Source organism: Calcarisporiella thermophila (assembly GCF_041956535.1).
Source record: "Calcarisporiella thermophila strain CBS 279.70 unplaced genomic scaffold VTP21scaffold_33, whole genome shotgun sequence".
In the NCBI taxonomy this organism is placed as follows: domain Eukaryota; kingdom Fungi; phylum Calcarisporiellomycota; class Calcarisporiellomycetes; order Calcarisporiellales; family Calcarisporiellaceae; genus Calcarisporiella; species Calcarisporiella thermophila.
The window spans coordinates 45,879-73,705 of record NW_027192223.1 but is presented as its reverse complement, the minus strand read 5'-3'; the positions used below and the strand labels follow the sequence as shown (position 1 = coordinate 73,705).

The 27,827-nt window shown below is 37.6% G+C and overlaps 11 protein-coding genes and 2 non-coding genes across 13 annotated transcripts; 5 read left to right on the top strand and 8 right to left on the bottom strand.

The window, feature by feature from the left end:
- Positions 1 to 820: 820 nt before the first annotated feature.
- VTP21DRAFT_7808 (uncharacterized protein) lies at positions 821 to 1,263 on the bottom strand (the record flags this gene model as incomplete). The annotated part of the gene is made up of 2 exons (XM_069398590.1): positions 821 to 1,051; positions 1,117 to 1,263. 2 exons carry the CDS (start codon positions 1,261 to 1,263, stop codon positions 821 to 823), a joined length of 378 nt encoding a protein of 125 aa, XP_069246166.1.
- A 199-nt stretch (positions 1,264 to 1,462) lies between these two features.
- On the top strand, positions 1,463 to 5,679 carry VTP21DRAFT_7807 (uncharacterized protein; the record flags this gene model as incomplete). The annotated part of the gene is made up of 8 exons (XM_069398589.1): positions 1,463 to 1,513; positions 1,597 to 1,917; positions 1,978 to 2,094; positions 2,169 to 2,366; positions 2,433 to 2,607; positions 2,665 to 5,036; positions 5,117 to 5,494; positions 5,560 to 5,679. The coding sequence occupies 8 exons, from the start codon at positions 1,463 to 1,465 to the stop codon at positions 5,677 to 5,679; spliced, it is 3,732 nt and encodes a 1,243-aa protein (XP_069246165.1).
- Positions 5,680 to 5,986: 307 nt separating this feature from the next.
- Positions 5,987 to 7,871, bottom strand: VTP21DRAFT_7806 (uncharacterized protein; the record flags this gene model as incomplete). Its single annotated transcript, XM_069398588.1, has 4 exons — positions 5,987 to 6,706; positions 6,989 to 7,272; positions 7,331 to 7,594; positions 7,655 to 7,871. The coding sequence occupies 4 exons, from the start codon at positions 7,869 to 7,871 to the stop codon at positions 5,987 to 5,989; spliced, it is 1,485 nt and encodes a 494-aa protein (XP_069246164.1).
- Positions 7,872 to 8,297: 426 nt separating this feature from the next.
- Positions 8,298 to 10,215, bottom strand: VTP21DRAFT_7805 (uncharacterized protein; the record flags this gene model as incomplete). Its single annotated transcript, XM_069398587.1, has 6 exons — positions 8,298 to 8,589; positions 8,667 to 8,860; positions 8,940 to 9,147; positions 9,218 to 9,797; positions 9,862 to 10,031; positions 10,094 to 10,215. 6 exons carry the CDS (start codon positions 10,213 to 10,215, stop codon positions 8,298 to 8,300), a joined length of 1,566 nt encoding a protein of 521 aa, XP_069246163.1.
- A 336-nt stretch (positions 10,216 to 10,551) lies between these two features.
- Positions 10,552 to 11,542, bottom strand: VTP21DRAFT_7804 (uncharacterized protein; the record flags this gene model as incomplete). Its single annotated transcript, XM_069398586.1, has 5 exons — positions 10,552 to 10,706; positions 10,770 to 10,898; positions 10,961 to 11,112; positions 11,184 to 11,287; positions 11,495 to 11,542. 5 exons carry the CDS (start codon positions 11,540 to 11,542, stop codon positions 10,552 to 10,554), a joined length of 588 nt encoding a protein of 195 aa, XP_069246162.1.
- A 1,802-nt stretch (positions 11,543 to 13,344) lies between these two features.
- Positions 13,345 to 15,356, top strand: VTP21DRAFT_7803 (uncharacterized protein; the record flags this gene model as incomplete). Its single annotated transcript, XM_069398585.1, has 2 exons — positions 13,345 to 13,445; positions 13,517 to 15,356. The coding sequence occupies 2 exons, from the start codon at positions 13,345 to 13,347 to the stop codon at positions 15,354 to 15,356; spliced, it is 1,941 nt and encodes a 646-aa protein (XP_069246161.1).
- A 197-nt stretch (positions 15,357 to 15,553) lies between these two features.
- On the top strand, positions 15,554 to 16,286 carry VTP21DRAFT_7802 (mitochondrial 54S ribosomal protein uL10m; the record flags this gene model as incomplete). The annotated part of the gene is made up of 2 exons (XM_069398584.1): positions 15,554 to 15,635; positions 15,697 to 16,286. The coding sequence occupies 2 exons, from the start codon at positions 15,554 to 15,556 to the stop codon at positions 16,284 to 16,286; spliced, it is 672 nt and encodes a 223-aa protein (XP_069246160.1).
- Positions 16,287 to 17,520: 1,234 nt separating this feature from the next.
- Positions 17,521 to 17,907, bottom strand: VTP21DRAFT_7801 (uncharacterized protein; the record flags this gene model as incomplete). Its single annotated transcript, XM_069398583.1, has 1 exon — positions 17,521 to 17,907. One exon carries the CDS (start codon positions 17,905 to 17,907, stop codon positions 17,521 to 17,523), a length of 387 nt encoding a protein of 128 aa, XP_069246159.1.
- Positions 17,908 to 18,497: 590 nt separating this feature from the next.
- Positions 18,498 to 18,887, bottom strand: VTP21DRAFT_7800 (uncharacterized protein; the record flags this gene model as incomplete). The annotated part of the gene is made up of 1 exon (XM_069398582.1): positions 18,498 to 18,887. One exon carries the CDS (start codon positions 18,885 to 18,887, stop codon positions 18,498 to 18,500), a length of 390 nt encoding a protein of 129 aa, XP_069246158.1.
- Positions 18,888 to 19,900: 1,013 nt separating this feature from the next.
- Positions 19,901 to 19,974, bottom strand: VTP21DRAFT_t329. Its single transcript has one exon. It is a non-coding gene; the product is annotated as a tRNA-Asn (tRNA).
- Positions 19,975 to 20,587: 613 nt separating this feature from the next.
- On the top strand, positions 20,588 to 21,477 carry VTP21DRAFT_7799 (uncharacterized protein; the record flags this gene model as incomplete). Its single annotated transcript, XM_069398579.1, has 2 exons — positions 20,588 to 20,605; positions 20,905 to 21,477. The coding sequence occupies 2 exons, from the start codon at positions 20,588 to 20,590 to the stop codon at positions 21,475 to 21,477; spliced, it is 591 nt and encodes a 196-aa protein (XP_069246157.1).
- A 2,106-nt stretch (positions 21,478 to 23,583) lies between these two features.
- Positions 23,584 to 27,267, top strand: VTP21DRAFT_7798 (uncharacterized protein; the record flags this gene model as incomplete). The annotated part of the gene is made up of 8 exons (XM_069398578.1): positions 23,584 to 23,854; positions 23,924 to 24,074; positions 24,139 to 24,531; positions 24,616 to 25,381; positions 25,450 to 25,597; positions 25,673 to 25,916; positions 25,988 to 26,184; positions 26,258 to 27,267. 8 exons carry the CDS (start codon positions 23,584 to 23,586, stop codon positions 27,265 to 27,267), a joined length of 3,180 nt encoding a protein of 1,059 aa, XP_069246156.1.
- A 365-nt stretch (positions 27,268 to 27,632) lies between these two features.
- Positions 27,633 to 27,703, bottom strand: VTP21DRAFT_t328. The gene has a single exon. It is a non-coding gene; the product is annotated as a tRNA-Gly (tRNA).
- Between the last annotated feature and the right edge of the window lie 124 nt (positions 27,704 to 27,827).

Genomic DNA, 27,827 nt, shown 5'->3' with positions numbered 1-27,827 from the left:
CCTTCTTATTTTTTCAACTCCTGTCTGATCTTAATCAATATAGGTCTATAGTATGAAAGCCTTTAAGGTGATGTTTACCAAAGATATGCTGCGCCTCATATCAATCAATAATGATCATCTTCGTAGAGTTTTTATTGTTAAATTAAAGCTGAAAAATCAGTCCTCGATAAACTATGAACTTAATATGCTAATTTTTAAATATGAAAATGATGAAGTGATAATTTTTGGTGTTTTTACCCGGAGATACTAGCTCTTGAGAAGGTGTAGACCTCAACTTCACACATTTTCGACTACATTTTTGACTAAGAAAAATGTGATAATCAAAATAGAACCAGAAATCTAAATATCTGTTTGGAGTTTTTAATAATGTATTTTTTTTTTTTTGGCTTTCTCTCAATATCAAAATAATTAGTATAAGATAATACTAATCTTTAGGTATAAATCGCTACTTACTTTGAACATTCCAACTAAAAATCGCGAATAATCGAAGCAATAGAATTGTTGTACTAATTGATATGCACCAAAGGCTAATCTGGAAGTGTTTCTTCGTAATTTCAATCTACTGATATTTAAACAGAGAGAGAGAATATGCTTCATTTATTATTTATATGAACTGAAAGATGCTTTTCGGTCCGAGTTATCTCAATACCTGCCCTATTTTTAAACACAAGAACCCACTTCGCAGCCATTGACGTATATGAACAATATAGTTTGCCTTTATCTTACATAACCAATACAATTATATTTTGGAATTTTCATTAAATCTATTTATAATAAAAAGATAATGGCTTTATTTTTACACGGAGGATAATAATTGAAATTATTTTTTAGAAGTTTTATTCTCATCATTGGTCACAAAAGTAGGAATGTTTTCTGTAGTAGCAGCCACATGCGAAATGGCATCATTCGCCGAACGAGCAAGGCTGATAATGTGGGCGTTCCAAGAATCTTTTATACTTGGGATTAAACGCTGTTGGGTATACTTATTAGCAGCAGAGAGAGTTGGCAAGATAGAATGGTTAGAAATAGACTCGCTAGATATTTTAGTTTCCTTTATAGTTTTTTTTAAAAAAAATCATTTATATGGGTATTAAATATCACAATAGCTCTGCTTACTTCATGACCAATATCTTTCAATTGTTTTTGGACGCGTTCGAGTTTACGACGAATAGTAGTTGTATTTGAATCAATGTCAGTTCTGAAATGATAAATAAGCGCCGATGAAGCAATGGCGCCAGTAAGAGCAGCAACAATTTTGGCCATCTTTTGATGCGATTTGAACAAATATAATAATCAACGCTCTATATGTAGATATCAAGATCGAGGGAACCGCTGGATATTTTATTACTCTATGAAAATATTAACGTCATCAATTTGATATACATTTGTGACTGCCTAATTATTTAATTGTAAATAGTTCTTGTGACTTCGACTTGACTTTGGATCACTCCTTGCTTCAATAATGGCACCATTAAAACGGAAAATAATCCGCGAAAATGAAGAGGATATGAAGGTAAATTTGAGCTTTTTTCTGGAAAGAGAATATTCCTTTACTTTTAGAATAAGATTTATTGAAAATCGTTTTATATTTAAAAGCATGAATCCTCAGTATTGAAAATTAAACGGGCTCACATCGAAGAGGAAAGCGACGAAAATAGTGACTTCGGATCTGATGATTATATCGACGATTCGGATGAAGAAGATATAAGCGACGATGGTGACGACTTAATGGAGGCATCGATGTCTGGAAAACATGATAGTGATGAAGAATTGGCCAGTTACGATGCGGTACATGGTGTTGAAAGGCCTAAGAAAGAAGAAAACAACTACCACCTTTACGCTGCACCAACAAACGATGAAATTCAAGGTTTGAAGGAGGCTTCTGAGCTTTTCAAGTCTAATATATTTAAACTCCAGGTATAAATTATTTCTACTTTATATTTTTATATTCCAACTAATTGATTTTTCTTTCCGAAGATCGACGAATTGCTTTCCGAAGTTCGCATCGACTATAATAAGCTACAACCCTTAGAAACTGCTTTACACAAACTTAAAACAATTCTGGATAACATTCCAGATATTCCAGAGGCTTCAGTATGTTTATTTTTGCAACCTAAACAAAACTAATACGTTGACACAAATATTTTTCAACGATTTCGTTGCTATAGCTCTCTGATATTACAAAAAACCTAGCAAAATATAACGTTACCATCCCCTTTCCAGACCCAAAGCCTCCTAGTGCAACACAATATAAGTTTGCATTTAAGCGGCCTACATCTGTTCACGTTGCTGGAAGTTTTCCCCTAAAAACAATTGTGCGCACTCGTGGGAATTTCAATGTTGATGTTGTTGTTGAAATGCCAGCTGTAAGAATTATTATTTAATAGTGTCAATCGCAAACTACACCTGACTCTTTTTATTAATTATTTTAGGCACTATTCCAAGAGAAAGATCATTTAAATTATCGCTACTTTTATAAAAGAGCGTATTACCTTGCTGTCCTTGCAAAAGAGATTCAAGGCTCCAAAGAACTTAAAGTAAACCTCGAGTTCTCAGCGTTAAATGGCGACAATAGGAGACCGGTTTTGATTCTAAAAAGTGCAAAAGGTACATATTTATTTGCAATATTTAAATATGCAGTAACCTGACTGTTATTATATCTAGACAAATCTGATACCGATTTTTCAAAATTGAAATGCATAATTCGTGTGTTGCCTGCTATCGCTGCAAATTATTTCCCAGAACAGCGGCTTGCACCCAAGCGCAATAATGTCCGTCCATCTGGCTCGGCTCAAGATAATTCAGCTTCTCCTCCACCAACCCCTCAGTATAACACTGCACTTCTACAGGATGCATCGTATATTAGCCATCTTACTTTCCTTTATCGCCATGCAAAAGCGTGTCCTTCATTTGCAGATGCGTGCCTTTTGGCTAAAGTTTGGCTGCACCAGCGCGGTCTCTCTTCCTCAGAACGCAAAAGCGGTGCTGGTTTTAACGGATTCCTATGGTCAATGTTGATGGCCTATTTGCTTCAAGGAGATGGAAAATATTCGCGCAAACTAAGCAATGGATTAAGTAGTTTCCAATTATTTAAGGGAACTATGGATTTCCTAGCTACACATGATTTTGCAAGCAAACCTTTATTCATGTCCACTCACAGCAAGTATGATGAATTTTCAGCTGAAGCATTCACTTCACAATTCGATATTGTATTTGTGGATCCGACGGGTCGTGTCAATCTGACCGGATGTTTTTCACGCTCTACTTTTGCAGAATTACAACACGAAGCGAAACTCACTATGGAGTATTTGAATGACGCAAAAGAGGACCATTTTGATGATATTTTCTTAAAAAGAGCGGACAAGCTTAGTTTGAGATATGATAACCTAGCAAGGGTTCGATTACCAATTGAGCGATACACAACCTACACTGAAGCAGCAGAGCTTGACTACCCGAATAGACTACAGCATTTTACGAGGGCAATACCTGCTATCTTGAAACACGGCTTGACCAACCGAGTTCAAATTATATCGATACAGCATGACCCACTTCCACCTTGGTCTATTTCAATATCTCCTCCGGTTTATACAGCTGAGAACACTACAGTATACATAGGCATGGTTTTGAATCCCCAGCAGGCAAATCGTCTGGTTGATCAGGGTCCTACCCCAGAAGATGAGCAAGCGTCAATTCAATTTCGTCAACTATGGGGAGAAAAGGCTGAGCTGAGGCGATTTAAAGACGGTAGTATCTTGGAGAGCGTTGTATGGGATGCAAAGGGATCAGAACAAAGGTCACTCATTGTAGGGCAAATGACAATTTACTTACTACATCGTCACTTCAATATTATGCCAGACCAGATTCAGTACTGGGCAGGGCAGCTTAATACGATGATTCATCTCTCACCCATTGTACCAGCGCAACTATTTAATAGTGATATTACTGCAGTAGGATTTGGATTCGTCACATCTATTTACGAACAATTCGTAAAACAGATGAAAGAGCTAACTGAACTTCCTATTGAACTCTCCTCTGTCTTGCCGGCATCACCTGCCCTCCGATATGCATCAATGCTCCTCCCACAACCCCTTGACGTTTCGAATATTACAGATTATCCAGATGCTGCTCGCTACCTCTATCCGATAGAGGTGGTGCTTGAATTTGAAGAGAGTGGAAGATGGCCTGATGATCTTGTTGCGATCCAGAAAATCAAGAGTGCATTTTACTTGAAAATTGCAGAGAGACTTAAGACGCAGTTTGGTTTACCCTCTCAGGTTGTAGTCCCAGACTTCAAGAATGATGGTTCACTAGCGAGCAATGGGCAACAGTTAGTTCGTCAAGAAATTGGTATTAACAGCTATTTGGATATTCTCTACCCTCCTGGCTTCGTTTTTCGTTGCCGCATCCGCCATGATCGTGAAATCACACTCCTGAACCGAGGCATAACAGACATAAAATCAACGAAGTCACGACGACAACGCTACATCGACGCCCTCTCGCGCTACGAAAAGTATCTAGTTCGAGCACCTCTTCATACTTTTCATATTCAAAGTCAATGTCATCGCTATCCCTCGCTTTCACATACGATACGACTTGCTAAACGCTGGCTTGGCAGTCACCTTCTCTCCCGACATGTGCCTGAAGAACTTGTGGAGCTTTTATGCGTACGAGTATATGTTGATCCTGCACCATTTTCACCTCCTGCTAGTGGTTTTGCCGGTTTTTCACGCTGGCTTGAGATGATGGCAACATGGGATTGGCGTGTGGAGCCATTGGTAATAGATTTGTACAATGAAGGAGAAGGACTCACAGGCGCAGAAAGAGAGGAAGCAATTGAAAATTTCCAACGGATACGCGCACAGGATGAGCAAATGCATCATGCTGCCATGTTTGTAGCGACCAAATTTGATCGTGAATCACGGTGGTGGTCCTGGGATAGCCCATCCAAAATGGTAGCGGCTAGGATCACCTCACTGTCTCGGGCAGCATGCAAACTAATGGAAGAATTGGTGCATTGCAAAGTCAAAGATATCAAGGTATAATTATTTTATTATATAACCTATTTATTTTTTAAACACTATAATACTTATATGTTTGGTATTTAATTTTACTATAGCGCTTGTTCTCCACACCTCTAACTGACTATAGTTTCATCATCCGTTTGAATCCGTCAAAATGTACCCGTCACTATGAGAACGCTTCACCGAACCCAAAAGCCTTCACTGAGAAGAAGAAGCGGTTTGGGATTCAACAGCTCAAACGGCAAAAATCGCGGGCGGAGGGAACCTATGGGGATGAGGTACTTGTGGGATTTGATCCCACCGAGTATTATTTAGCAGAACTAGAAAAGTTGTTTGGCGATGTAGCTATCTTTTTCCATGATTGTCATGGCGGGGATATTATTGGAGGGCTTTGGCGACCGTCTCTGAAGCAACCTCGTAAGTGGAGGGTAAATTTGGGAGATGGTTTGGTAGATTTTGAGCTCGGCTCGAAGGTAAGTGTTATTTTATACACATTTCTGTACTATGATATATGGAATTTACTCTAAATTGTATACAGGACGAACTGATTGCAGCTGATTTGCAAACAATTCTTAAACAAATGGAACGAATTGGAGAAGGAATTGTGAAAGAAGTTGAAGTAATTGACAAGGCCTCATTATTAAGAAAATTCGATTAGATATGATTATATGTTCACTCTTATTAATAAAAAATTGACACACATCGTAGAGTATATAATTAACCCAATATCTTTTTTGCAATATTTTATCATATTTAATAGTTTCAAATTGGAATTTGATGCATCGTGGGAAAATCAATTTAATGTAGATACAAAATGAACCTGCCAGTTTAGAGAATTCACTCGATTTCAAAATATATTGAAAGAGGGTAATTTTCCACTGGCACAGAACATGTAAAAGAAACAAAACAAAACTGTACAGTATGCGAAGATGCATAAACTAATATAGCTAACATAATATAAAACTCTAGGCACCACTCTTACTACTTTCACCTTGCTGTAATTCCTCTTCATCTTCATCCATAACTTCCTCCTCATCTACTAATTCGGTATTTTCCTCATCTTCTCCATCATCATTTTCGTTTACAGACGGAGGTTTGGTATAATATGGGATCTTACCACGGAGCCAATCATTCAAAATCATTTTGCTCACCGTGTTAAGGTCCGGTTCTCCACCTTTTAGCAATTTCCCTGACTTCTTCGCCACTTTTGCTAAGAAATCAATCGAATCATCCCATTGTTGTACTCCGTATGTACGAATAATATACTCTGTGCGCACACGTTCCAGTATTGCAGGAATATGCTCTTCCGGTTGCTTTATATTTTCTACACGCACAACGCCCTTGAGTACAATTTGTGTCTCTGAATCTTCGGTGCTTGGTGGCACAACACCAGGGCAATCAATAAGATAGATTCGCCGTGTCAAAGTCACATACTGCCAGACTTTTGTCTGACCAGGAATGGGTGCGACACTGCATACACGATCACTCTTCAATGTATTGATAATGGAAGATTTTCCAGTATTTGGATATCCTATCAGGCCAACACTGATTTGTCGCTTGTCAGAGTGCAAGGAAGCAAATTGTCGCAATAGATTGATTAGAGATCCCTTGCCAAAGGAGTTATTGATGCTAGCATGAAAGGCAAGCGTAGGATATTCTTTCGAAAGCTCTTTGACCCATCGTGCCTAGTGGAAAAATCAAAAGCATTTAGTCATGATTAAAAAAACAGTTAAAGAAATGTTTGTTCTAATACTATGAAAAGCATGGTAGATTATATTTAGCCAACACTCTTCAACTCTTTCAGAACGACCACTCTCAGGTTAGAGATGCCTTATAACAAGGCGAAGCTCTGGGTTGAGGTGATATTGCTCTCCCACAATTGTAACGGGTATCCCATCACAGAGGTAAAAATGAGTACCCTGACTTAATTGTGGGAAGGAGAAACAGAAAAAAAGAAAAATACTTACAGTTATCCAAGTTGGTACGAGATCACACTTATTCAGCACGAAAATAAGATGCTTGTGACGCGCGTCTTTTTTCAAATGATTTTCAATTGCGTTGCAACGTGTTCCCATTGGGTCACGAGCGTCAAGAACATGAATAAGTACATCAGAGGAATCGACTACTTTGTAAAGCTCATTCCAGATACGCCTGGATTGACCCTTCTGATATACACTGTCACGAGCTTCTTCCACATAATCAGTAACTTTGTTCGAGAGTAGAGATGAATCCTTGGATTCGACATAATTTTCTGCAGGTAGAGTGAATAAGCAATAATTTCAAAACTTAATATCATACGATCGAATTACCTTGTGTTTGGTCTACTTTCTCCATCAGTTCCTCAAGACTTCCAACTGCAAGTTTTGGCTTCTTACGTTGTGATTTTAATCCAAAAGTATGAGAGAATGATTCTGTTTCGAGAATATGCATTTTGGAAGTATTCTGAGGATCTTGAAGTAAGCTCATAGGCAGCTTGTTCTGATGTAGAAGTACTTGATAAGGATCATTCATTTTTTTGGACATGCTCTCACGGAAATTTTCAAGAGCTTTCTGTCCAATGACACGAGTATTTCCTTAAAATGCATTTAAGGTCAGTAATTAAAAATTTACATTATCAATGCATATTGTCTTACCAAACCACTTTCGATTCGGCTGTACTCTAGCAATAGGGGCCTCACGATTCTGAAATTCAGCTGCTTTAATGATTCGTCCTTTAGAATCACGAATTGCTTTCCCCCCTTTTAACATATTAATGTATTTAATCTTTTTTGCATCCCGATAGAAATTTTCTCCTTTAACGCGAGTGCGAGGTTCGCCATCATCCGGTTGCTTCCCTTTTGCTTTACCCATTATCAAAAATTAAAATTTAAAGAAAATAAGAGAGAAAGAGTGTTTGCCAAAAATTTGCTCAAAATCTACCTATTTATTTCACATATAGTTTGTTTACGCTTTGTTCGTCAAACAAAGTTTTTAGCAGTCACAAATCTTTCTAAGAGAGTTCATTATGATTTGACTATTTAATAAATACGTAGTCAAATAAAAAGCCCTTCAACTTTTTTTTTCAAAGTAATTTCATGAACAAAGTGAACATGAAAATAAAAATCCAATGTCTTCAAATTCATTGCAAGTTCTTTTCTTACCCACACCATACTAATATACTTAACGACAGAGAAAAGACTATCAAATTTGCCAAAAATTAGCTATATATTATACTTGTATTGTTTCATTTATTGCAAAAATTGAATCATTTTACTTAATACATATCTATCAGCATTCCTACTTTGATTCCTTCTTCTTCTTCTTCTTCTTTTCCTTTGATTCACTCTCATCTTCAGCTTTCCTCTTTTTATCCTCCTTCTCCTTCTTGTCTTTCTTTTTCTCTTTCTTCTCCTTCTTCTCTTTCTTTTTCTTCTCTTTCTTCTTTTCCTCTTCTTCTTCTTCCTCTTCCTCCTCTGCACCACTTTCTTCTTTATTTTCATCCTCATCCATAGCCTCGTCATCTACTTTCCGTTTCTTATCTTTCTTCTCTCCAACTGCAGCATCCGCCGATGCATTATAGGTCTTTGATCTGATGCAGAATAAACACAAAAAAGCTGTGTGAATCACAATTTTGCGATTTTAATATATAGAAACAATTGTACTTACGGTGTAAATTCAAATTTCTTCTGCTGTTTAGCACTCTTGTCAACATTAACTTTTACACCAGCGCGACCCTCAAGTTGTCGTAGGCGTGCTTCCACTTTTGCCCGATTTTCCATACCAACTTCAGGAGTATCTTTGTCACCAAGTGCATCAACACGAATGGAAATAGCAGCCTTAGTAGCAACCATTCTGGCGATCTATTGAAGCATGAACAAAAGTTAAATTGTTAGCAAAATAACTATAAACAATAGTATGATTTCTCCTAAGTTTAGTTACCTTGCCCTTTAGTTTTGGACCCGCCTGACCCACGAGACTTGCATGATAGATAAGACCATATTTGGGTGTATCATGTTTAGTTTTAAGCGCACGGAACAATGCTTTCTCGGCTCCAAGGATTTGGACAGTACTAGCTGGATGTTTTGCAAGATTCATTAGACTGCCAGCGTGCGCAATGAGGCGAGCGCCAACGAGTTCTCCTACAAGCCTAGACGAAAAGAAATAAATATTAATTTTGATGTTAACCCAAAAATAAAGATTCCGTTTTAGTATTTTACATTGTAAGATTCGGTGCGATGGCTTGCATACGATTCTTTAGGTACTCATAGAGTTGTGCACGATATTCTGACATTGTGATAACTTGGTCACACAAAGCATTGATATTGATAAGATCCTCATCTGAGATTTCTGTGCCCATTGACACCTCTGCAGCATCTTTCAGTTCCTTTTCCAGTTCCTCAGGTAGAATCGCAGAAAAATCTGTTTCTTGCGCATTCGATCGGAAGCCCATTGCACGCACAACTTTAGCGTAAACAAGATTATCGACGATAATCTTGCCCATTTCAGGGAAGTGCCAGCCGTACCACTCTTTAGCACGCATGGCGTAGGTATTCAATTCTTTATCAAGATCATCGAGAAGAGCAATGGCTTGCACAATCATAGTATCAACCTTGTCGGGAGAGAATTTGAGCTTGTAGCGTGAAAGGGAATGTGACAAGCCGAGGATCATTGAGTTAAGATCTTGAGAGGAAAGGCCGGTAAGAAGTGATTCGAGTTGGCCACGAATACCACGATAGAGATCCAGTACAGTGGAATCCGAAACAACCTTGATGCCAACCTTTTTGTTAATTGCAGAACCTAATTTAAGTGTTAAAATAGTCAGGGATATAAAAGAATCTTTTGCCAAAAATATAAAGATTACCAAGCTTTGGGTCAGCAACGATAAGGCTCTCTTTTTTGATATCTTTTTCACTTAGCTCAGCAGAGAGGAACTCTTTGAGATTTTTAGGTAGTTTTCCTTCCACAATTCCAGTTACCGCAGAAAGGGCATCAGTCGTATTTTCAAACTTGCCAAAGGCTTGCAACTTGACACTATTGAAATAAAAAAGGATTTTAGAAAAAGATTAAGCATGTACCAAAACCCTGAAAATTACAGCTTGTTAGCACTCTCTGGCGACTCAAAAGCTTTATAGAGCTCCTCTGGTTTTTCAATCTTGCCATCATCAAGAAGCTTAAAAAGGGCGTAGCCCGCCGGTGTCTCAAAAAGCACAAGCATGTTAAGATGGATTAATGGCGGAACTCTTAACAAAGAGTGAAAAGAAAGAACAAAGATTTTTTTCTTCGCTATTTTATTGTTTACAGTAAATCAATTGTCACGAAGCAGTCACATACCGAATCGAACATCTGCAGATTTAATGATTCCTTTATAGATTTTGAAATATAAAGAGAAAATATATAGATATATTAAGTGAATAGGAATTATTTGAGTTATTTATATATTTTTTCATTTCAAGAAAAAATCGACCAAAATAAAAGGTGTAAGAGTAGAAGGAAGAAGTAAAATAAATGTTCGAAAAAGAAATGCATGGGGGTCTAAGCTACAATATCATATTTAAAGCTGCTCCTCTTCCTCCTCCTTCACCTTCTCTTCCTCCTCCTCTTTCTTTTCTTTCTTCTCTTCGGAGGTAGCCTTACCCTCTTTCTTTGTCAGAAGCTCATTGTTATTCTTTTGAACCTCTTCGAATTTTTCCTTGAACTGGTTAGCGTCTAATCAACAATCGAGTCGAGTGAGAATCAATGAAGACATAATATACATCTTTCAGCACGTACTTTCAGAGTTTGCAAAGCGGATGGCAAGAGTTTCTGGTTTGGGCTCACCATCAGAAAGATCAGCAGCAACAGCGTAAACCCAGCTCCTGTCCGAACCCACATTAGGGGAGAGTTTCATATCAGGATGAACTAAAAAAATTAAATTAACACATTACTTCAATGTAATGCCGAAATTGAAATCTTTGGCATACTTAAATGATTCGCGCACACTTTGTGGGTTTTGTCACGGCGCATCACAAGTCGAACTAGCTTATCATCACGATGCTGCAAAAATTTAACATCTCCAGTGCCACGTTCCTTCCACTCATTACTGGACTTTTCGAAACGGAAAAGCTTGGCGCGCCTATATCATAACGCAGTATAACCACAATTATAAATCAGCTTGTGCTCAAAACCCTTTTTGTAAACACGTACATTTTAAAGAGAACATCCTCATTCTCTTCCATCGTCTTGACCTCAACCTCTTCGAGCTTCACGATGGGCTCAAAATGAACATCGGGAGAAGCTTCAACTTCCTCCTATATTAAGATCAAATGATCATAAAGATTAGAACAATAAAATACTGAGATAATTATATAGAGATTATGAGTTAAAAGCATGGATATAACTGAGATCCAAAAATAAGATGATCATTTTGCTCAATGTTCCATATGGTTATACGAACTCCATGTTCATCTTCTATCATCTTTGATACATCCATCCATCCAGTATAACATATTACTCACCTCTTGCTGCACATTTTCTACAGCGGGGTTCTTTGCAGTGTCAGCCATTGTTGATATATGTTGTCAAGAAAAAAGTCAAAAGGGTATTCTACGCGTTTCCAACAGAAAAGGAAAGAGTGTGTGGGCTACTTGATTGACGTATTTTCTAAGCCACCTTATTTCAATGTCTTAGAATTGTTCTACATGCCACCCAACAAGGTTGTCAACAGATTTGTTTAAACTATTCTTTAACTTTCTCCTCTATATCAATTTAATAAAACGCTAGTACAAAATTTAATGTATATATGAATATCTGTACTCAGAAGGTAATAAGGGTTTCATTTATGTAAAAAAGAATCACACATGGTTGAATCCCAAAAAACAATAAAATATAAGGAGTACAAAGTCTAGGTATTTTTCTTTAAATTGAAATAACAGAAGTAGTCCTAAGAAATGGATGTGGTGTTAATAAAAACTGATAAAATTGAACCTACATCTGGTGTGTGTTTTTACAATCTTTACCTACAAATTTGGAGAGAGCCTGGCGAGATAGAGTATAGGAATAGTAAAAATGGTTAAATACAGGTATAGAGTACTGCTATTGGCTTTTCACAATTCGACCATAGCCTCCGATCTGACCATCCTAATGGGGCCCAATATAATACTGTATAAAAATATTTTGTATAAATACATGACTCTGTAAAAATCTAAGGAGAATAAATAAAAAAAAAAGGCAAACTAAATGATTTCACATCAGTAAGCTCGTAAATATTAATCTTTGATGTGAAGTAATGGTGCTCACTGAATCAAAGATTGCATTGGATTCTAAATATGTTAGCTGTTCATTGTTATGTTGGACAGGGTATTTAGGTGAGCATGAAAGGATGTAGGACATTTAGTATGTCTTCTCCATGAATGCAATCAAGTTTAGATCAGCTTTTTTATATTAAATTGTTTATTCGTCAAGATATGAAATAGAATTGTGTTTATGTTTTAAAGGCATATCCTGGTCTCTTCAAGTCTCATTTTGTATGTTAAGATCACATATATTGAATAGCTCTTACCAAAAAAATCAGTCGAACCAAATGACAATTCTACAGATATATTGGCCGAATATAAACCATAGAATCACAAAGTCTGCTCAAGTAAATTGATAGGACTAGTGAATATGAAATAAATAAAGTGATTATAGAGATTTTCCGATTAATGAGATCTATTTCATGTATGAGGGGCTATTCAAAATCAAGTTACAAGTGTTTTTCTGGTATTTTGTACAGAATTCTATGGTATTTTAATTGTGGGTGAAACTACTTCACAATGGAATTATTTCCCTTTATTAGTTATTCTATTGACTCAACAATCATAACGGATTTAATAATATAAGAATATAAATATTTGTAGTTTTGCTGCTGTGATTGCAAGCGCCTGGATATTCGCTCAAATATATTAGAATTAGTTACAGATATGAGATGATTCGTTTATTTCAATTTGCCAATAGCCATTAGATTTCAATAGCTTTGGATAATTGACGTATAACTGGCAACCAAAACGTTTATTATTATAACAGAATGATCGTTGCTTAAGTTACCTTCACCATCGCCATGATTTCTACTAAATATTAGTAAGCTTCCAACCTATAAAGTTTGCCTCGATTATATTTTCAGGTATACTATGTTGAAAGTCATTGATAATTGGACCATTTCAAATCGTTTACATATACAACTTTATATTCAAAATCAAGAAGTTTAATGCAATTATTGATGTGACAGCTTTTCTGAGACTGGCACCAAGCCACATGTAAACATTTTACTAGTCTCAATTTTTTAGAAATCCTCTACCTTTCTCATTATTGTAAGCAGAGATATTCGACCATGGGAAAGATCAAGAAGAAAGGAGAGGCGGGAGCGGCTACGAATTATATAACCCGTTCACTTGCTGTAAAGAAACTTCAAGTGAGCTTGGCTGATTTTCGGTAAATTTGATTGCAATTTTCGTTAACTTTGTTGAATTGACACTAATTCTCCCTCCACTCCATTCTTCTAGGCGCTTATGTATTCTCAAGGGTATCTACCCTCGTGAGCCTAAAAATAAGAAGAAAGCAAACAAGGGATCGACGAAGCCTACTACTTTCTATTACACCAAAGACATTCAATACTTACTCCATGAACCTCTTCTCCAAAAATTCCGCGAACACAAAGTGTTCGTTCGCAAGCTCGCCAAGGCAGCCGTGCGCAAAGAATACAGTATTGCTCGTTCACTTCGCGAAAATAAACCTACATATACTCTCGACCACATTGTGAAAGAGCGTTACCCATCATTCATTGACGCACTTCGTGATCTTGACGACGCACTTTGCATGATCTTTCTTTTTGCAACTATGCCACAAACTGACAAGGTTAAATCTGAATTAATTGAAGATTGCCAGCGACTCTCGGCTGAATTTCAGCACTATGTTATTCGCGCACGCGCTTTACGCAAAACTTTTCTTTCTATCAAAGGGATTTATTACCAGGCAGAAATCCACGGGCAGCCCATCACATGGGTCGTTCCATACCAGTTCAGCCAAGCTGTGCCTTCGGATGTTGATTTTCGAGTGATGCTCACTTTCCTTGAGTTTTATCGTACCCTAGTTGGGTTTGTGAATTTCCGCCTTTTCTCAGACTTAAAGTTGGTGTACCCTCCACGCCAAGATACTTCTCTCGCCAACGGGGCTGCGGGATTAGACGCATGGGTAGTGGAAAAATCGGACGACTTTAGCGAAGAAGGCGAGAAACCAGCTGACGATGGAGAAGAGGCTATGGTAGGAAGTGTGGAGGATAAAATATTTGAAAAGCCGACCGAAGAGATGCGTGGATTTACACTCGAGGATATTAAACAGGCACATATTGAGGAGCGTGAGCACCAGCGTCTCTTTGCTGGTTGTGTTATTTATCTTTCACGTGAAGTGCCGCGATATTCTCTCGAGTTCATTGTGCGGGCATTCGGTGGAAACGTAGGGTGGGATCCAGTACTAGGAGCTGGTTCACCTTACATGGAAAGTGACGCTCGCATAACTCATCAAGTGTGTGATCGACCAGATGCTGGGAAGCAACATCTTACGCGCAATTACGTGCAACCGCAATGGGTATATGATTGCGTTAATGCGAAGAAACTACTACGCACGCAGCCCTATGGCCCCGGTCAGACGCTTCCACCCCATTTGAGTCCATTCGTTGAAGTAAAAGAAGGAGATTATGTTCCAAAAGAAGCAATAGATGGTTTTGAGCCGGAAAATAAGACTAACGACGATGATGTTAGGGGTGATGACAAGCAGATTGATGGAGAAATGGGAATTGAGAATGAGGATGATGAGGATGATGAGGGAAATGAAGAAGAATTTGAGGAGGAGGAGGAGGAGGAGGAGGATGAGGAAGACGTCTATCAGAAGGAACTCGAAGCTGAAGCAGCGGGCATTTCATATAGCGATTATGTCGAACAATCTGCTGGAGCTCGCAAGCGCAAATCCAAGACTGAGGTTCAAGAAAATGAAAACAAAAAGGCAAAGAAATCGCGCATAACTACGGTGCAGAGCGAAGAGAAAGAAGTTCACGAGCTCGCTAAGATTATGATGACACGAAAGCAACAGAAATTATACAACAAAATCGAGTACGGGCGAAAACGGAAAGAGGCCGAGGTTGCTAAGCTGCAGAACAGAAAGCAAGAACTCTTGGCTAAAGAGAAGGAGGAGGATGTGAAGCAGAGAAAAGCAGGAAAAACTCTTCAAAAGGTGGAGAAAAAACTTAAGGGCAATACTGTAAATGAGACACCGGTAAAAGCTCCCACGAGTACTCCAGCGAAAGCGCCTTCGAAAAAAACGCCTAGATCATCTAAAAAACATCCTTAGGCAATTAAGCTTGTCCGTTTCTCTTCCTTTCATAGCTCATATTTCGCTATATTTTTTTTTATTCTCATTTTCAATACACCTCTTATATTGAAAATCTGCTTGGTGAAAAAGAATACTGCGCCACAAACATCAACTTACATTAGGGGACAACAGACTTAACTGAGGCAATTTATTAGCAAGGCTAGTTGAAAGCAACAATGAATACGCTACTACCTAACCTTAATAATATGCGTTGCCCTCTATCTCGTGTGGTGAATCAGAACATTCGGTCCAGCATTGGTTAGTTGGGCGAATATTTTCTTCTTGATTTATCCTATTTATTTTTTCTTCTATTAAATAGAGATGATCCAAATTAGACACATGGCTCACGAGACCTCTCCGTCCACTGGACGTCAGCGAATTAAACCACATCCTCCGCGCCGCGCTTATCTGTATAATCAATATGCTGAGCATCTCAAAGCGCGTACACTGCTTGTAGCTCAACACAACAACCTCAATGTCAACGAATTCACGCTCCTACGTCAACAACTCTCTCCTCTGGATGCTCGCGCCCAAGTTGTGCGTTTGCGTATACTTCAAGCTGCTCTTCGTGATTCTCCTGTTGAAAACCTGAGTCCTTTGGCAGTTGGTCCTATTTGTCTTATCTCCTCTGAGACCGCTTCGCTTACTGATCTTATGAAGGTTGTTGGAAAGCATCGTAAAATATTGGTTGTGGGCGGCAAAGCAGAGGGCGCCTTACTTGATCATGCTGGACTTGAGCGTGTGGCGAGTTTGCCTGGAATGGAGCAATTACGGGCAGAACTCATAGGAGTATTACAAGAACCCACACGGAGATTACATGCCCTGCTCTCACAGAATGCTCAAAACCTGGTGTTTGCACTACAGCAGTATGTTGAGCAGAATCAAAAATATTCTGATTCAAGTGAATAGAGAGATGGATATCCTGCAAAATAGTGGAAGTGGGATGTTAGGGGGGATATGTTACTCCAATTCTTAATATTATATAATTTGTTACAGTTACACTTTGTTTGGATGGCATCGCGACTTCTTCCCATTATTTTATGTTGTTTATTATTACTTGATATCAAGCGTAAATAGAAATAAAACGCAACTTCGATAGAAATATTCTAATTTCAGCTGTCAAATTTATATTTCCAAAATATGACTAGAGTAATAAAGTTTCTATCTTTTAATGAGATCAAAATAAGCACGCAGATTGCCACTTGAACGCAATATTTTTCACATGGTTCTTGTGGAATATATATTTAAGCCATACTGGGTTATCTCTAATTAAATCATACTTCCTTGATCCTTTCCCAGCCACCAACGCTGCCACTGGCCTGCAGGCAGAAAAGTGCACTAGCCTGAATGCCTGGTTGATATCCCACCCGCATAGCTGATTTCAAGCATTTCGAGTCTTTCAACAATAAGGGCCCTTCAAGTTTTCTGCAAGCCTAAAATTGAAACGGATTCAAATGCACTTAAAAGTTGGAAATCGGCACAGAGCTTCGATGAAGCATCCGATTCAATAGGAGGAGCAAAATGTATTAATTTAATTAAAGATTTTCTGATCATTCGTACCTAACCCATATATAACATAATATAACTCAACACCAAGTTTCATGTGTAGCTGAATTAGACTGTTGGGGCATTTGTATATAAAAAAGATATTGTCATAATACTCAAGCATATATGAGGCATTATTTAAAACTATTGAAAATTTCACGGTTTAATATAAAATAATTCAAGACCTTTAATGAAAATATCTTCTAGCGCATTTTTATATTATTTCCTTTTCATTTTCAAAACTTACTACTAAATATTCCATACAAGCATTCCGCTACAATCTCATTAAAAATATTGAGCTGAAGTATCCTTCTTAATATTAATATCAATTTACATGATATGCTGCTGTAGTAATCTCGTATTTTCGTTAATAATTGTTTTTTCTTAGTATGTTAATATATTTACTTTGAATCGATTGATAATTAATAGTGCCATTGATAACGATATTGTAGTTATTACCAGGCAGAGTTGGTTTGAAAATAGTATATGCATTGGTTAAAAGGCTTTAAAATACATTCAGAGAGCTTTATTCAAAATTAAAATTAAATAAAGTAGCAATGAGTGATGAGTACCTAGTGTATTCTAAGTTTGATGTCAATTAAACATAACCAAGAAAACCCTCAAAGTGGGTGTCGCAGCTTGAAGTCACAGCAGGAGAAATCTTGGCATCAAGCGTGAAAGTCGTTCCAGCAAGAACATCAACTCCAATAACTGAATTAGTGGGTCCATTTTCATCACTCTTCTGGTAGCGACGCCAATCAAAGGGAGCGGCATTGACTGGGTTAACTCGAATATATAAATATTTAGCACAGTCTGGGAAATTTGTAAGATAGAATCCAATATTGTAGCGCTTTGTTGTGGTGCGTTTTACTCCAAAATTAGTGACACTCCCATCTCGATTAACGAGACCACGAATTTTTTCGTCCTTGGCAAAAGTAGTGGCAAGGATTGCCAAGAAAGTAAACAGAGCGAAGATGTATTTCATTACTTAGGAATAGTAGTGAGGATGAATTAATAAGACGTGGAAGACTTTTAGCTGGAGCTTATATACACAATCTTGGAAAAATCTTTAAGATTCAAAATAATTTCAACTAAGACACAGTCATAAAGCCACTTTTTCTGTTGGATAGATAAAATGGTACAAGCTGAAGATAAATTGAAATATAAATGTTCTTACTGTGTAAATCCTACAGATAGTTGCATATAATTGCTACCAGGTAAACTTGTAAATCATCCTTTCACCACATGGCGCATATTGAAATTGAGTTAATATGATTGCTACAATGTACTCAGCATAATTTCTCCGCTAAAATAAAGTTCATTGCAAGATACAACTATTACGAGTACACTCACGGGAACAAATTTGAAATCGAAGTTGATCTAATCTGCAATAGCAACTCATTAATGTGATAGAAAACCTGTACTGCAATAATCCTGATTGGATTATTTAAAACATTGGTTAACATATCAATAGACCAATGTCTTTTTAATGCCCATCATAGATTTAGTATTTTAATCTCAGAGAATTGAATATTCATAGATTCATTTATAAATATCTGTTTATTAACTTGTATTTTAGTTCCATTCTAGTGGCCCGCTGAAACTCGTTTCGCAGTTTGCATTGACAGCTGGGGAAAGGCGAGCATCAATAGTAAAGGTAGTTCCACTTAGCACACCATTGCCAAGGCTTATCTTACGACCAAAGTCGCTGTGGGTAAATTTACGCCAGTCAAACGGCGGCTTATCACCAGTAGGATTCACTCGTAAATACAACAGATCTGCACATTCTGGGAACTGTACAAGGGAGAAGTAGATATTGCCTGATGAAGAGGTGGTGCGACGGGTGCCAAATGCAGTTACACTTCCGTCACGATTAACCTTTCCGTGAATTTGTTCCTTGCGGGCCATAGCACTAGCAGTTAGAGCGAGCAGAGCGGTGACGAGAGCGAATGTAGATTTAGCCATGTTGAATTATTTTTGTAATTCCAAAACCACCATACTGTGCACTCGCATTAAATATTGCAAAATTTTTTATATATTTCATTATCTATCAGTAATCGAGGGTGATTCATCGCACTGACAGTGGCTGTACTAAGTTATAATCTTATATTTTCGTTAACGAATCACTTTTTTTGGGCTTTGAAGCTGAGATTATGACCGGAGTATGCTTTCAATTTCAATTTCTAGAATGAAAAAAGGTAATACGAATGCGATGAATAATAGATGGCATCATCCTAGATGATTAACCAAATTTTAGTATGTTCTCACAGTGTATATATTGGAGTACAATATACACATCCGATTGAAATATTGAGTTGCATACATCAGCTTATTTGCTTTTATTTTGTTGTAACATATCAACATGAGGTGGTACAGAGAGCATTATTTGAAATGGAGAACAAATTAGTCTCATTCCCTACAAAAAAATATCATAACGAAATTTGTTAGAAAGTTAGTATCTCATTGAGGAGGTATGGCGGTGTTGGGGGTTTTGGCTCCTCCATTTGTCGGCCCTCGTCTGTGATTAACGGGCACTTGTAGAGAGGTAGGGACAATACCTCGGTCGCAGTCCAGTTTGGTGATGCTACTGGGCTACCTCCGAGCATATGCCACGTTTGGAACTGATTAAACCAGAACCCTCCTTTGCGTTTGAGCTTGGCAGTGGAGAACGTGGTGGCAAATTAATTTGTTAAAACATGTTTATAAAGGATAGGTTAACTTAACCTACCTAACCTAAACCTAAGTTATTCTGTTATTTTCAAATGATTAGCGTATAAATATTAAGATGAATCCAGCGACATGAAATTCTAGGTATGGGGCAAGATTCTTAGCAGTAGTTTAGAACTATTACTTAGATAAAAACATGTATTAGATTGATGACGTATACGTTGTCGAAATGCTATCCATAATTATTTCTAAATTCTCGAGACATACAATAAAGAATATGAAAAAATAAAGGATTTATATTAAATGAAATTCGCTCAAGGGTGGACTCGAACCACCAACCTTTCGGTTAACAGCCGAACGCGCTAACCAATTACGCCACTAGAGCTCCTTTTTTGTTACGTTGTTACGGGAATATCGGTATTTCGTACAGACAGTCATAACTGCGCCACTACAAGCCAAAAAAAACTTTTTTTCTTTAACTTTATACACAATTAGTTTTTGTTACCTTAATAACCTTTCGGCAAATTACTAGCGCTTTGAAAATTTATTCAAGTTTGTTCTGTTTTGTTAAATAAGTTTGTTTAACCAGTTTGCTTATTCAGTTCGTTTAACCAGTTTATTTAGTCGGTTCGTTCTATTTTGTCTAGTTTTATTATATAAAGAGAGATTTAAGCGTGAGTGAACGGGGAGGCGGATTAGTTTTTTTTATATTGAGAAATACTCTTGAAATTTATTGTCTTATTTTCCTTGTTTATAATAAATCTTTCTTTTGTTTCTTTACGTACAAATATTCACGGTATACCCAAAATCCACATAACATTTTCATAATGAGAAAATTAGAATTTATATAGGTAGGTCATATTGACAGTCACAAAGTTACTCGGGAGACTCTTTACCTCCTCTCCTCCTCTTTACTCCATATCACTCACCAAATACCCGATCACTACATACATCTAATCTACCCTTTATTTCCTTACTCCACGTTTATCACCTTCTCTATGTTCCTACCCCCTTGCGTTTCTTTGCTTTCTTCTCTTCTCTCCCTTTCTGGGCTAATATAATTTGTCAATTTCTAAGTTTCATCTTGCCACCTAACCATATCCCCACCCCTTTATTCCCCCCTTTCTTTTTTCATTGTAATCATTAAACCCTTGTAAGCTACGAAAATAAATAAAAGTTTCCGTAGATTGATCAAAAAAAAGGGTTACTCGGGAGACTGGCCGGTAGGCCCGTCGCGGAATACTTCACTCGACAAGGCCGTCACTTCCAGCACAACGGCTCTCTAGAACCGAATACACTGGTTCCTCGATTATAGCCTGAAGTTGGATCAACACCCAAGGATTGGGAGAGGGTCTGGACCTCCGTTCACAAACGACCCATCCTCCCAAAACACCGTGCGCTACGCTGGCGGATCCTTGCAGAGCGAATTATCAATAACGCTACATTCCCTATTCACGATCCAAAGTGCACCCGTTGTAACACTTCGCGGGACATAATTCGCCATACCTTTTGCAAATGTCCTGAACTTACACCAGTGTGGCAGTGGGCAGAGAGGGGTATTGTCACCATCACAGGCCTCCAGAATTCTCAGGTGCTGAGTGCTCGCAACCTCATATTAGGAGACCTATCTGAATCCTCGCAAACAGCAAAGCACGTGGATCAAATTATCTTCGACTCGGAACTGTGGAAAATCCATCGGGATCGTATTGCCTTTCATTTTGAAAACACTCGAGCCTCATCCGAAACCATCATCAACTGGGCCAAACTGGATATTGAGGAGGCTATAGGGACTGAGCTAATAAGAGCCCAAAAAAGCGATAAATCTAACAGTTTCGAAGCAGGTGGTGCAAATTGGGCGCGGTTAAAGGAGATAATAGAGCGGTTCTAGAACTGGATTGACGCAGTAGGCCCTTCTTCTACTCATTCTTTTTCTTCCCTTTTCATTCTCCATCTCACTTATCAAGTCATTCTCTAATATCCACAGTTAGCTAAGTTTTTACTACCCATCTACCCATTTGAGGTGAAAATTGTTATGATCAACTCACCCAGAATTGCAATATCGCGTTAATATTTAACCGTTCTCTCATTTTATTACTTTCATTAATGTAACTATTGTAATTTGGAGTCTACTTAAACAATAAAGACTCACTATTATAAAAAAAAGTGACTCGAGAGATCTCAGGAGCCGTCCTTGGATGGCACATTGGTGGAGAATCCCGGTGCTAAGTTGCAGGTTCGATTCCTGTAGGTGACATCTGTTCGTGAGAGTGTACCGGTTTTTCTCAGGACTCAACCCGCTATCAATAGTATAGCAACAAGCAAGTAATATCAAGCGGCTACAAAAATAGTTAGCAAAATTCTTTAGGAAAAATCCAACCACAAAATTGGGAAGCCAAGGGCAGTACCTGGGTGATTTTGACGTAGAAGACTTCCATTGCTTTCAGATAAAAAAACATCAAGTGGATGTAAAAAATACACTCCAAGGGAGAAAAAAAAGGGGAGTAGCACGAATGTAGCGTAAGGTACAAGTGTAATATTCGCAAGCAACATGACGAAAATAGCATGATAGCACGACGCGTACAACAAGGGTTTCAACATCCTTAATATCTTTTCAATATCGTTATTTTTCTTATTTTTATGAATAACTTTTCTTGGCTCATTTAAACCCTTCGGTTGGTTTTAATGTTCCATACCAATTCCCTGAATTATAAATATATATCTCTTATTTTTATCAAGATCTGGACACCCCTCCACACAAAACTCCTTAGGTCTAATAGTTATAGTTTTATCGGGGTACAAATAAAATTACTCAATACTAATTACCCGTAATAGAAATTGCCTATCTTAAAAATTTATAAATTTTAAAATTTAGGGATGTTGGAATGACACTCTGAATAAATACCATAAGAGGAAAAATTAGGATAAAATGAACGAAAACGAAAAGGTGCCTGGCGTCCTCTACTCTGGGTTGCTTAGAAGAACCAATTAATAAATAGATTGATTCGTGCTACGTTGTGTTTATGGAGTTCAAATACAAAAAAAAACATTGCTCTATCATTTATAAATGCTTTTTTGTTTTTTACACTCATAAAAATGTAGTTTCAATCAGGCTACAGAAAATTATATTATTTTCACTACTCTAAGCATACTAGTAGACATTTTCAAAGTATTCGTAAATGTAAATTTTCTAAATTCTAAGAGAATAGTAAAATATTTTGCTTACCAGTTAATTCGAAGAATTTTTAGAAAAGGAAGCAACTATCGCGATGGTAAATAATTCAGGTCCCAGAGAAAAAGTAGAGTTAAGCGGACAAGATGTTGAGAAAGCAAATAACATTTTTTGGCCTTTGATAAGGCGAAAAAGAAAAAGTGAAAAAGAGAATATAAAAAGAATTCCTTATTTTAGATTATATCGATTTGCATCATGGTTCGAGATAATTTTAGTAATGTGGGTGTGCTTCTAAATAATCGACAAAACAATAATTTGCTAAAATCAAGTTTCACCATATTTTTTTATAGCTTGGGAATATTGTGCAGTGTTGCCGCTGGAATTATACATACTCTAATAGGATTCTCTTTTGGACGTATTATTAGAGGTTTCACAATAGTGAATACGACTTCACTAGATGAAGGCTATAATTTCTTAATTGAAGGAGTATTAACATTTTTGTGGTTTGGTGTTGGATTAATTGTATCGAGTTACGGCTCTATGTGCTTCTGGACCTTGTCAGGTGAATATCAAACGAAGGTAATATTCAAATTATAAATGTCTTTAATATAAGAAAAATCCGTGATCCAGTACGAAATATAATAGCGTATTCGCGAGCTTTACCTTCATGCAATACTTAGACAGGACCAAGCTTGGTTCGACGTAATTGAATCAGAATCTCTGACATCTCGACTTGCAGCAGACACAAATCTTATTCAAGAAGGTCTCTCTGAAAAAGTCGGTCTTGTTGTCCAACATAGCACAATGTTTATATCCGGATTTATAATGGCATTCGCAGTTAGCTGGCAAATTACTCTAGTTCTACTGACTGTTGTCCCATTCCTAGCTTTTGCGGGATACTCAATCACCAGAATAATTATATCTAAAACAAAAGAGGCACAGGACGCTTATTCAGGTGCAGGTGCAGTAATGGAGCAAGCATTGTCCGGAATTCGAACAGTTGCGGCTTTTTCGTTACAATCTCGCTTTGTTAAAGACTATGAAAGAAAAATCGATATTGCGTTCAAAGCCGGCGTGAAGAAGGCTATTGGATCAGGTAATTGTTCTTTTTTCCGCAAAAACTGGCATGAATGAAGCAAACTCTTAAGTGTTATTTATGTTTTAGGAATTTCAATGGGATTTTTGAGCTGTATTCAAACTATCACTTATTGCCTTGGTTTATGGTATGGTGGGCACCTTATATCGGAGCATATAATCAGTAGTGAGGCGGTTCTTCAAGCTTTTTTCGCTGTGACTATCGGCGCAACTTCAATTGGGTAATTATATATTACCGTAAACATCGACGAATTCCCAAACTTATTGTATATATGAGATAACTAGACAAATCCCACCCAATTTCAAAGCATTAATCGAGGCACAAGTTGCCGCATATAGAATCTTCAGCACTATCGACCGCGTGCCAGATATTGATCATTCTCCAACATCAATATCAAGTGGCAAAACACTCTCATCATGTAGTGGAAATATTATACTTCGTAACATTAATTTCAACTATCCATCGCGAAAAAACACTCCCGTTTTACATGGTATTAATCTTGAAATTCCAAGTGGTAAAATTATTGCATTGGTGGGAGCGTCGGGGAGCGGAAAATCGACTATACTTCAACTCGTACAGCGATTTTATGATCCAACACAAGGAGAAGTGCTACTAGATGGAGTAGCGCTTAAAGAAATTAATGTCAAATGGCTGCGAAGTCAAGTTGGAGTTGTAGGGTAATTAATTCCATTTAATTCCTGGATTGAACTTAATCCATTAAACTGTTAAAATTTTTCTAATTAATTTTTTGGCATTGCCAGGCAAGAACCGATTCTATTTAACGACAGCATTATAAACAATATTGTCCTCGGTGCACTCCATCGCAATCCTACAAACGAAGAAATTATTGAAGTTTGCAAAAAGGCAAATTGTCATGATTTTATCTCAAAACTCCCAAAGGGATATAACACTATAGTAGGTGAAAGGGGCTCGCAATTATCTGGTGGCCAGAAACAGCGAATTGCTATAGCTAGAGCTTTGATACGTAATCCCTCTATTCTTCTTCTCGATGAAGCAACTTCAGCACTCGATACACATTCGGAGAATATAGTACAGGAAGCACTGAAAAATGCATGCCAAGGCCGCAGTACTATCATAGTGGCGCACCGTTTGTCGACAATCAAGAATGCACATATTATAGTTGTAATGGAAAATGGAAAGATCATTGAGCAAGGTACTTACGAAAATCTGTTATCTCAACAAGGGGCCTTTTATCGCTATGCAATTAAGCAGCAGCTATTTAAAAGAGAAGATAATGAGCAGCGATATTTGAGCGATTTGGAACGAGAAAACGTGAAGAAAGAGCCCTCTAGTAATTCTAAGGATATTATTTCACTAAAGAAGTTTAGTCAGACGCAGCATATTTCAGTTAATTCGAGTGAAAAAATGGAAGAATCAAGAAGTGCAATAGAAGAATGTTTGGAAGTATCAGAAGAATCAAAACCGGTACTACGTATAATTAAAATGATGAGACATGAATGGGGATTAATGTGCATTTCTTTTATTGGAAGTGCAATGGCAGGATTGGTACGTGCTTAATCAGCATAGTTTCTTTTCAGTTTTTTTTTGATAAAATCTCATAATTTTATTCGTAGGTGGTACCTTCCTACTCTTTCTTATTCTCTAAACTTTTAGACGCATTTTCTAAACCTGCGGATCAAGTAGAGGATGCTTCTCGAATTTGGGCACTCCTATTTCTGGCTCTTGGTGCTATAACATTTATCGGACATAGTTTGAGGGACGGTTTAATGTTGTATTGCGGAGAAAGACTTATCAGACGCGTTCGTTTGACTTGTTTTCGTAACATTTTGAACCAAGAGATGGCTTTTTTCGACAGACCAGAGTATTCGACAGCGACATTAACGGCTCGTCTTGCAAATGAAGCAACACAATTACATGAGTTGCCTGAAGCCCTTTTCACATATGTCGGCCAAACTGTCGCAACTATAGCAATGGGCCTTGCGATTGCTTTCGCAAACGGGTGGAAGCTAACTCTTATTTTACTGGCAATTGCCCCTTTAATAATATTGGCAGGAGCAATTGAGATGAAGGCCTTTGAAGGGTTGGATTTGAATATATTTGGCATTTTGTTTATTTTTGGTTATTTAACTCTTAACCTTGATCTATATCTAGTTTTTCTGGCAAGACAAGAAAAGGATATGAAAAGTCTGGACAGATCGCTGGGGAAGCAATTAAGGAAATCCGTACAATTGCCTCTTTGGGAGCAGAAAATTTCTTCGAAAACAAATACACTGAAGCCAACAAAGTTCCTCATCGCGATTCACTTAAAAAAGCATACTTTGCCTCCATTGGATATGGAATATCTCAAGGTAACAATAGAATTGAGGAGTTGCATGCTTCAATTTTAATGAATAGTAACGAATTTTTTTCACTAATAAATAGGATTTATGTTTTTGGTTTTCGCGTTTGGATTCTATGTTGGCATCCAATTCGTTAAAACAGGAGAAATGAGCATTTCGCAACTTTTAACCACTATGTTTTCCGTGGTATATACTGCTGTCGGTCTTGGCTATATATCGAATTCCCTTCCAAAGGCTGCTAAAGCACGCCAGGCCGCCATTGGTATTTTTGAACTTATGGATAAATGCACAATCATAGATCCAGATGCGGATGGAAATATAAAGGGTCAAACTCATGGAGACGCCGAATTAAGAGATGTAACCTTTGCTTATCCTACCAGACAAGATGTACCTGTTTTCGATGGCATTTCATTGAGTATTTCTAGGAATCAGAAAGTCGCCCTCGTCGGACCATCTGGATGTGGTAAATCAACCATCATCGCATTATTAATGAGGTGGTATGATGCTCTACTTGGAGAAGTCATGATCGAGGGAGTTAACACCAGAAAATGGCAACTCAAAGAAATGCGTCGGCGAATCGCTCTAGTTAGTCAAGAGCCTGTTCTTTTTGATATGACTATACGGGAAAATATTCTTTATGGTCGAGAAGAGAGTGAAGCGACGCAGGAGCAAATCGAACAAGCTGCCAAGAATGCCAATATTCATGATTTTATTTCAACTTTACCCAATGGATATCACACAAGAGTCGGCGATAAAGGATCACATCTCTCGGGGGGTCAAAAGCAACGCATTGCTATTGCACGAGCTCTTATTCGTGACCCTGAGATACTTTTGTTGGACGAAGCAACATCTGCACTTGATACAGAATCGGAAAGGCTTGTGCAAACGGCAATAGATAATGCGGCTGTTTGTCGAACAACTATCGTGATTGCGCATAAATTAGCATCAGTACAGGATTCAGATGTAATTTTCGTGATTAAAGAGGGAAGGATAGTTGAACAAGGAAATCACCGAGGATTAATCGCATTAGGAGGGCATTATAGCGAGCTGGTAAAACAACAGAACATAGTCGCTTCATCTGGTCTCGATTAACATATTTCGCAGGTTTATATGATTTAATCTTTGTGTTCTAAAAATTCTTTAAATAATTTATGCGCTATCTAAAAAATTTTAATAGTTTGTGAGAAAAGTTTATTTAATTTTAAACTAATTTTGCCACCATAAATACCATAAACATATAAATATAGAGTCTAAATGATTTAGTGTATAGGGCTATATTCAGTAATTTATACCTGAATCAAAATATAATAGATAGGTATTATATAACTACAGCAAAGGGAAACCATTAATTACGTTTCCTAAATATCTTATGTTTATCTTTCTTTAAAAGAATAAAAATATAAAACGTAGCTCATAAAAATATAGAATAGTTATATTCACATATTTATGCTCTTAATTGCATGGTCCGGGAATCGAACCCGGGTCTGCCGCGTGGCAGGCGGCAATTATACCACTAAACCAACCATGCCTTACTTTGTTGTTACGAGGATATTGGTTTTTGGTACAGAGAAGTCACGTAAGCAGTCACTCTGGGATTCGGGGAGTGAGGTGGCGGTCTTTAATGTAGGCCGGTTCACCCGACGACATCATAT